This window comes from Tauraco erythrolophus, chromosome 24, assembly GCF_009769465.1.
Source record: "Tauraco erythrolophus isolate bTauEry1 chromosome 24, bTauEry1.pri, whole genome shotgun sequence".
NCBI classification, from domain to species: domain Eukaryota; kingdom Metazoa; phylum Chordata; class Aves; order Musophagiformes; family Musophagidae; genus Tauraco; species Tauraco erythrolophus.
In genome coordinates this window covers 1238061-1247673 of record NC_141488.1, presented here as the reverse complement: position 1 = coordinate 1247673, position 9613 = coordinate 1238061, and the positions used below count along the sequence as shown (strand labels likewise).

Here is a 9613-nt window from a genome sequence, read left to right as displayed (position 1 = left end):
AGGTCCACACACTTGTCCGTGGGCAGCCTCGTGCCAGGTCCCTTCTAGACAGGGTGGACACAAGCCAGGAGACCTGTGGAGCTGTGGCCGCTGCACTGCTGTGCCCATGGTCGTGCTGCGATGGTGTTTTCACCAACACTGCATCCCTTGTGAATGCAGTTAATGGGCTTCCAGTCTGCAGCTGACCTGTGCTCGAACAGGCAGAGCTGGTGTGATCTTGGAGCACGGGCAGAGGTCCATGCAGAGGTCCTCTCCTCCAGCACTGGTTGAAAATGAGGAAACTGTCTGACTGGAATGACAAAATTTTCTTCTTCTTCCTGAATCATTGAGAGACAGCTGAAAATGGAGAGAGGAAAAACAATAGTTAAGGAAAGAGTCAGCTCCTGCCACCCTTCACCTTACTGTAAATCTAAAGCTGACCCGTTAAGGCTGGTGGAACCGTATTTATATTGAGCTGGTGTGAGGGAAATTAATGTTAGCTGCATTAAACTAAAAGACAAAGGAGAGAAAAACCAGTCCCTCCAGCTATGGCTGATGGGTGAATTCAGGGAGAGGGACAAAGGGGTGACTCTCAGGAAGGACATCATTGTGCAGCCTATTTGGAGGGAGGGAAGAGATAAGGTGCCGCCTCACCCAAGTGCAAGGCCGTGCTGCCATTGAGGATGGTGCCATTGGGATCTGACCATTCCTGCACATTCCCATGACTCGTATGACTCCAGCTGATGCTTCTCTCTTCTTCCTGATTTCAGATATCATCAGGATCCAGGTTACAAGCAAGGCCTGAAGAGAAACCACAGGGCTCAGATGGGATCATGTTTTCCTGATGCTTCTTGGGTTTAATACTTGTGTCGTGTTTTGACTGCAGAAGCCCTTAGATTAATCCAGCCTCCCCTGCAGTTCCTCTCTGAATTGATCTGATGGTGCATTTTGATGCAGAGACTCATCAGACCTGGGAGCCTGTGTTTGCCCTTCAGGAGTGAACCACCTTCTCGTAGCTTTTGAAGAAAGTGTCCTTTCTCTCTGCTGTTATTCAATATCCTTGTTTTTCAAAACTTTCCATTGTTCTCTTTTTTCCCTTTTTGCTTCTGTTTTAATTACTTGGTTAATGGGCCCCCCTACCAGCCTCTACCCTTAGATGTTTTTGCATATCCCACGTTATGTGAAAAGCAAAGGTTGCTCTATCTGCTTGCATGTACTGACATTCACATCTCACCTTATTTATGTCAGATCTTGTTTTCTTTCTGTTCATTTTATATTTTCTTCTGTAACTTCAGAATTGTGTGCCACATCCAATGGTGACAGAAACCAAGCGTGATTCACCAGTGTACAGTTGCTGGAAACCTGGCACCGTGTACTGATTCTCAGGCTTTGCTTTTCTTGCATCATTTATATTCTGAAAAATAGTCTCTCATCTGTGTCAACCTGCTTGCCTGGGATCTAAGCCTGACTACTGGCAGCAATTCGCAGCGGAGACTTAAAAGGGTTTAAGTGACTGTCATACCCTTGACTCTCTTTGCTCCTCCCAAGAGCCATTCAGCTGCCTCTTCTCTCAGAGACCTGCTCAGAGGTCACCGAAGACATTGAGTCTCTTCGTCACGGTATTTTGTGCCCATTCTTAGCAATGTCAGTATACAAAGGCAACAAAGAAAATACTACAGGTTGTAGTTTTGGAGTAGTGTGGGAGGCCAGATTATGTGTCACATCTGTCTGGTGACAGGTCATCATAAAGAGAAGCCGACCTGAGCCATTAAAAACATCTTCATGTGCTTCCAGGGTGGGGGACATCACCGCTGTGTCTTTGGATCCATCAGCATGCCCATTTGCTCAGATGGGGCATGGTGTCTCCTGTAGGCCATGTAGGCTGCTTCCAGTCTGAGCCCTGGCTTATGGCACAGGCATTGCTGCCTTTTGCTCCAGCCTGGGATTGCTCTCGTGTTCCTGAATACACCCTGGCAGAGGTGTCCTGGTAGGGCTGCTAAATTCTGTGTATCGGTATACACAGAATATCTGTGATAGGTTTATCTCTGTAAACCTACAGACCACTTCTAGGGGTATTCTCCAGGGTGCTTCCAATGACATGCCTCCATAATGGAGGCTTTTCCTGGACAAGAAGTTCAAGCTCTTCAAAAAGCCTTGAAGAAGCTCTGTCTGCAGAGCAGAGCTGTCAAGAAGGTGAGATGGAAGCACCTCTGCAGAAGCAGCAGTGGAGGTGAACTATTCAAAAGGTTATTCAAACCTTGGAAAACATCTCCATATTCTTGCCAGACCACTTCTTCATCTCTGAGCTGTGTCGTCTTCATCTCTGAGCTGTAGCCTCTTCAGCTTGAGGCATTTTCTCTCCTCCCAGCCACTGGGACTCCTTTGACACTGCAGGAGGAAATGGGTTTGCACCTAACCTGAGGTGTCTCTGACCAAGTGGTTGGTGCTTCTGCCAGCCTTTGGTTCTTCTTCTAGAGGCAGGGCTGTTAGTCTGAACCAGTGTTCAGCTGGCCACTGCCTCGCAGGACAGCCAAGTCCTGCACTGGGCACATCAGACACCCTAGGGACAACTGCCGACTTGGAACCAGTCTCAGCAGCACTGGCCCCATGTTCATTTTAGTCCTATTGCTTCTCTGATGCTTGAAGAATCCTTATTAACCCTTTCAGGTTAAGAGTGTCTGAGAGCCTGTGGATCTGCTTCCATGGTCACTCATGCCGATCTGAGACAGTATGGGGCTGTAGCTGCCCACCTCAGTGCTGGCTCTGCCACCCAAAGCCACTGGGAAGGTGCACGGAGACCCATAGACAGTGGTGCTGGTGCTGGTGCTGGTGTAAACGGAGCTGACCCAGGGAGCACCAGTCCCAGCTCCGAGATATCCCTGCAGCCTGACTCATTCCCCTGAAGCACAGCCAGGTAGAAACAACTTCTGGAGGGGCACTGGGTGCAAAATGCACTTACGTGGAAGGTGTAAAAATGTCTCACTTTCTTGTAATGTTTGAGGAGGAGGTGCTGCTGCAACACTGATATTTTTGGCGTGGCAGAGGCTTCATCTTCTTTCCTATCAGTTCGTAATTACTCGATTTTGAAGTCCACATTGTGCTGTTCCTTTGTGGGGCTTACAACTGCCCTGGCAGAGGAAGGGGAGTGTGAGAGCTGCCCAAGGTGTTTTTGGGCTCTCAACTCTGAAGATAGCGGCACAAGGTGGGATTGCACCACTGTCAATCATCACCAGTCCATTCTGCAGCAGGGATAGTGCCTGTCTCTCTTCTTACAGGCTCTGGAAACGACCCAAACTCCAAACTACATGATGATTAGTTAGGTGGGACAAATGCCACCTACACCTTAGTTTTGCTCCCACCAAAATGTTTATCTAATAGGCAGCTCTGGAGTTGTTTCATAGACATTTTGATATTTGGATGCACGTGAATGGGAGGTGAGTCAGCTCTTCCTCCTCAGTCTGTTTGCAAAGGGCACATCTACAGCGCGATGGAATTGTGCGTTGACAAGTTGATGACAAGCCCCCCAGGCCTCTGTGGGACACGATGCTTCTAAATGCTTCCAAAGCATGTCCACATGTTAGAGTGAGAGCAAGAGGTTCATGAGTGGGTATCTGACTAAGCTATCAAGTCTGGGTGGCAGATACCTTCAAGGGGACATTTGCATGCACTGCGATGTAAAAGTCCACATGGAGATGCTCTGTGCCACTCAGCAGGTTCCCTTCCAGAAAGCCAGCACCTCAGCGGGCTTTTTTGAGGAGAACTGCCCACCTATGATGAACAGAAATGAACTCTTTCATTTTTAAGATGCTACCTTCCCCTTGGGAGGCCAAAGTCACTTGTGGTGGTATTTCAGATCCAGCAGCCTCTGCAGATGCTGGAGGACTCTTCTGCTTCAAGGGCTTCAGGTGCAAACCTCTGATGTTGATCCCCGGTTAAGAACTCCAGCCCTCCTTTGAGGTCTGAAGAACCACAGAACACCACAGCAAGACAGAGAGCCAAGGCCATGGCATGGCAGGTGTGTGAGCCTTTGTGAGCATGTGACATGTCCTGACTGCAGTACAAGGTGCTGTCTACCAGAGCTCAGGTGTCATGAAATGGCAGAGCTCTGTGGGCATCATGGCCTCTACTCTCAGGTGGCTGCTGCATGCAGATGTGGTCCCACATCTGGCCACACTGACAACATGGAATTCCACCGGAAATCACACCTGTAGACATCAGCAGGCATGGGGCTCACGTGGAGTTTCTCATCACACTGACCACTCTGCATGTCCCCCATGGGATGGGCTGACTGTTTCTCCATCTGGCCCAGACTCCCTCTCCCAGCGTCAGAGCCACCCCAGCAGAGCACTTGCTTCACCATCGGCCTGACGTTTGTGAAAACGCTCCCACTAACGTGCACGCAAACACACAGCTTCGTCCTCTCTCCCACGCTGCCCAAAGCAGTCATCCCAGGATCCGTGTCCTGCTTTGGCTGGGATAGGGTTAGATTTCCCTAACAATGGCTGGTACGGTGCAGTGTTTTGGATCTGTGACTGGAACAGTGCTGCTGACACCCCCATGATTTAGCTGTTGCTGAGCCGGCCCTGCACAGTGCCAGGTCTCCCCTGTGCCTCGCGCCGCCCCGCCGGCGAGCGGGCTGGGGGTGCACAGGGCGCTGGGAGGGGGCACAGCTGACCCCAGCTGCCCAAAGGCCTGTTCCATACCATACAACGCCGTGCTCGGCGAGAGAGCTGGGGCACGGGAGAAGGAAGGGGGGACAACCGGAGCTCTGGTGTTTGCCTTCCCAAGTCACCGGTACGCGGGATGCAGCCCTGCTGCCCCGGGGATGGCCGAACGCCTGCCTGCGACGGCAAGCGGTGAACGAACGCCCGGCTCTGCCTCGCCACGTGCAGCTTTTGCTTCACCCAGTAAGCTGTGTCTGAACCCACCAGTTCTCGTGCCTTGACCCTCCCAATGCTCTGCCCCATTCTGCTGGGGGTGACTGAGCAGCTGGTGGGGGCTCAGTGGCTGCTCCCTGGGGCTAACCCACAGCAGAGCGGATTTTTGGCTCCCTCGAAGGGACGTGCTGACTCCGTGTAGTGATTATGGGGTGCTGACAGCACCCTCCAATTTTTATGTGCGCACAGCTGCATTTAAACACTTTTTTTTTCTTCTTGTCTTGCCCTTGTAGGTTTTTCTTTTCAAATATCCACTTAATTTTCTTTTCCTTTTCCAACCATCCCATTTCAAGGAACGAATAAGTACCTCCATGGTTTAGCTGTGATGGTGCTGAAGACAGGCTCTCCAGAACTGGAGCCTGTCCCTGCCCTTTTATCATTTGTCCCAGACCTGCGTGCAAGATGGAAAATGAATGATAACTGTGTGGCTGGAAACTGGAGAGTTCACAACGCTGTTTTTTCCCCATCTATTGTAAGATCTCCTTGGACTTCTCTGAAAACTCCTGGTTTTTCAAAAATCCCAGAATGAGAAATTCACAGCAGATTGTTTTATAAGTAGAAAATGGGTTTCACTTAAAAGCAGGAGGCTGAATCGATTTGCTGAAAAGAAAAATATGGGAACTAAAGTGTGCAGAGTATCTGCTAATATTTTGAAAAGCACCTGAAGGACGCAGAAACCTTTTGGACACTCAGACCCAGAAACTCCAGCACAAGGAGGTGGGTAATTTCCAATTGGCATCACAGGGCTCAGTGAGACTCAATTCCCAGGACAACTGTTGCCCCTCACACTCATGTTCTTTGCCTCCACATCCATGCTAGCACAGTTCCACCAGTGGAAGAGCCATGACTTACAGCAACAAAAAATCAAGCCTGGAACAAGTGAAAACGTTGCTGGAGTCAGGACTGGAGCCTTGGTGGTAGCCAGAGACACCCAGTGGGAAGGATTTGGCAGCGAGCAATGATTACCTGGAAATCTCTTGCCACTTCTCCATTTCGCACTGAGGCTCGGTGTGTAGTGCTGCCAGATGGTAGAATTAAGTGTCTGCCCTCCCCTCGGACTGTCTTTCCTGCTGTTTGGCTTCCAGACAAGCTAAGCTGTTGTCCTTTTTGTGACACTTTAGCTGCTTCAAGATTACAAACTGTAATGCCTTTCAATTCAGGAGCATTGGTGTAGAAGTCAACTCAACTACCGACTTTCCTTTGGAGAATCTGTCGCTCTGTGCCATTTCTGCAGGGACAGTTACTGCCAGCATGTGCTGGAGCAGACAGGGGCTTTCAGCTGCCTCATCGCATGCCCGTGCTTGGGTGCCTGGAGCTGAGCCCCAGCTGACCCCCGTTCAGGCAACAGCTTGGCCGTGCTCAGCGTTGCTCCATGAGTAACCGGATGGGGCTGATGTCTCGGCACGTTGCGTTCGGACCGACAGCTCAGCTGATTCAGGTCACATGAGACGTCACCTCCTGTTGCAATGTTCCTTTAAGAAAATATTTCTTTCACTTTCTAATCCAGCTTTCACTTTCACTGTCCACTCCCATATCATGGACACGCAGATCTATCACTTCAGGAAATGGACAAATTACATATTTTGGTACCAGAATCGCTGTTTTGAAATCAAAGGCACATGGCTTCACTATTACTGGTAAGTCACCAGCCAGGCAGATCCTACCAGAGGGGACATTATCTGTTACTTGGGGTTGGTGGTTGGAAAGGCTCCAGGGCAGCAAGAAGGACAGCTTGCATGAGAACAGTTTCCTTGGGGAGCATCTGCAGCTTGTTTTCATTAGACAGGTTTTGGCACCAAGGAGGAGAAGGGGATGGAGGTAGGGAAGAGCCAGCGCTGCTCATAGAATCATAGAATGGTTTGGGTTGGAAGGGACCTCAAAGATCATCTGGATCCAACCCCCCTGCCATGGGCAGGGACACCTTCCACTACACCAGGTTGCCCAAAGCCTCATCCAACCTGGCCTTGAACATTTCCAGGGATGGGGCATCTACAACTTCTCTGGTCAACCTGTTCCAGTGCCTCACCACCCTCAGAGTGAAAAATTTCTTTCTTATATCTAATCTAAATCTGCCCTCTTTCAGTTTAAATCCATTGCCCCTTGTCTTATCACTACTTGCCCTTGTAAAAAGTCCCTCCCCAGCTTTCCTATAGGCCCCCTTTAAGTACTGGAAGGCTGCTGGAAGATCACCCCGGAGCCTTCTCTTCTCCAGCTGAACAGCCCCAACTCTCTAACAAGAAGCTAGAGACTCCCAACAGTGCTTTTCTTAGCTTGATGGTTTTCCCATTGGCAACACAACTGTGGAGCTCCCCGGGGCAGCGAGAGCTGAGCTGGGGGGTGACGGGGAGAGCTGGGGGCTGCGGGGCACTCGGGTCCCCACGTACCCTCCCCACCTCTCTGTGGCCATCAGGACAGCAAAGAACCTGTACAAAATCCCACCCACGAAACAGCCTGTGCCCCTTTGAAGATGGCAATCGCTTCGCTCTCTGCAGCTTCGGCTCCCTCCTTCTCTTCACCCTGCAGGAACGCAGATGACATCGACAAGGTTATCCGCGGCAGCATGAATCTCAGCAATGCCACGGCGCAGAGAACCGACTCGAAGACGCTGCATTTGTCTTGCGGTACCTTGACGTACTACCTCAAGTCGGACAGCGAGAGCGACCTGGATGCCTTTGTCAGCAGGCTTCTGGAGTTAGATGTCACTGTGTCTGGCGCTTAGAGGAGCAGCATCTTGTGATCAGCATCATAATACATATTGTTTTCATCGAGAAAATGATGATTTCATTGGAAAGGGTGTATTTTTACTGGTAACCAAGGATTGCTTAAACGATGGAAATATCGAAATGTTTGAAAATGTCTGTTATTGCATAGTTGAAAGAAAAAATTACCCGTCATCCGCTGCTTACTTGGAAGGGCATAAGCTGTATCAGATAATTTAGGATGTGAACTACAGGAAAATGTCTTCAGCTTAGAAAATATAACATTATTTGCAACTGGCAATGTGAATACTGCCTTTAGAGAAGCTCCATGTAGTAATTATTGGAAAATGGGAATGAATATTGGCTTTAGCTCACACAATGTATAGGCACTGCAAAACACAAAAAAGTTATCATTTTATTTTGAATGTTTTGTAATGTCATTTTTTCAGCTACTTTTCTAAATTTAGCAAGCTTTTCAAACTACCAGAATTTAATTTTACAGATTTACATTTTTACAGATTTACATTTAATTTTACAGATTTAGTTTTTCAAACTTTAACACATGGAAATATCCACAGAAGAGAGCTTTTTCTAGACTCTGATGTTGAAAGGCTCTTAAATTGGTTTCTCATTATTGCATCATTGCTTTATATTCCCTGAGGAATTGCCCACTGAGGAATTGCCCAGTCATCATTTTGCATTTTTAAAGGATAACAAAGATCAGGATGATGAAGTTTGGTTTTCAGGGGAAAATGTAGTTTTCCTTGTGTACGTTCCTCTTCAAACTCCCAGTCTTCCCAATTCTTTTTACACAGGGAGCTTCTTATGTCCGTTCTTATCTCAGTGAGTGGTGGAAATGACACTCCCTGGTCAGGAATGCAACTAACACCAAGATACAAATCAGACACTTGTAGTGTGCAATTTTATGAATTAGCTGAAAAATTAAGATGTGAAATGTAACAAAACTGACAGTAAGACACATTTAAAGGCATACATGAAAGCCTGTCATAGTCCTATTTTAGTCCAGTGGCAATATATAATTGAGGGAAAACCATGTGCTGCATTGGTGATTTTTTCTCCTCTTCAGTATCTGGTGGAGACAAGAGGTAACACCCTCCTTGTGATTGTTGCTTGTTTGCAAATAGTGAAAGACTGTTGTGGTTTAACCCCAGCCAGGGTCTAAGCACCACACAGCTGCTTGCTCACCCCCACCTTGCTGGGATGAAGGAGAGAGTCGGAATGGTAAAAGTGAGTAAACTTTTGGGTTGAATAAAGACACTTTGATAGCTAAAGCAAAAAACGTGCAGACACGCGTAAGTGAAACAGGGAATCAGTTCACTACTTCCCGTCAGCAGGTGGGTGTTCAGCCATCTCCAGGAAAGCAGAGCTCCATCACGCCTAACAGTGACTTGGGAAGACAAACACCAGCACTCCAAACATGCCCTCCCTTCCTCCTTCTTCCCCCAAGCTTTTTGTTGCTGAACACGACGTCATACGGTGTGAAACATCCCTTTGGTCAGTTGGTCTGAGCTATCCTGGCCGTGTCCCCTCACAGCTTCTTGTGCACCCCCAGCCCACTCGCTGGTGGGGTGAGAAGCAGAAAAGGCCGTGATGCTGTGTCAGCCCTGCTCAGCAACAACCAAACCATCTCTGCGTTACCCGCTGCTTCCAGCACTGATCCAAAACACAGCCCTGGACCGCCAGCTAGGAAGAAAATTAACTCTACCCCAGCCAAAGTCAGCACAGAGATACATTGATTTTTTGAGCAAATATTTTACTTCTGACACATCCTTGACCCAGACAAGAAAATATCACCTCTAAAGAGCTTATTTACAAATGTCAGCTTTGTTTCAGGCACAGAGAAGATGCCGGGGCTGCCCCAGCAAAGGGAGCTGCTTGCCCAGCCAGCCTTTGCAGGGTCACAGAGACGTCCAGGTATACCTGGCTTGTAGTTGTTCCTTTCTGTCTCTGCTCGGCACCAGGGTTTATCCAATAAAT

General features: G+C 48.7%; 1 protein-coding gene across 1 annotated transcript; it reads left to right on the top strand.

Annotated features, from left to right (window-relative positions):
* The first annotated feature begins 6429 nt into the window (after positions 1-6429).
* On the top strand, positions 6430-8669 carry LOC147527071 (oxysterol-binding protein 2-like). Its single transcript, XM_086626205.1, has 2 exons — positions 6430-6553; positions 7440-8669. Exons 1-2 carry the CDS (start codon positions 6453-6455, stop codon positions 7633-7635), a joined length of 297 nt encoding a protein of 98 aa, XP_086482331.1. The 5' UTR covers positions 6430-6452; the 3' UTR covers positions 7636-8669.
* The last annotated feature ends 944 nt before the right edge of the window (positions 8670-9613 follow it).

Bases quoted from the DNA above. Each gene is read 5' to 3' on its own strand.
- LOC147527071 (XM_086626205.1), top strand. From the start codon at position 6,453: ATGGACACGCAGATCTATCACTTCAGGAAATGGACAAATTACATATTT. The intron at 6,554-7,439 runs GTAAGTCACCAG...TTCACCCTGCAG, and splicing joins ACATGGCTTCACTATTACTG to GAACGCAGATGACATCGACA.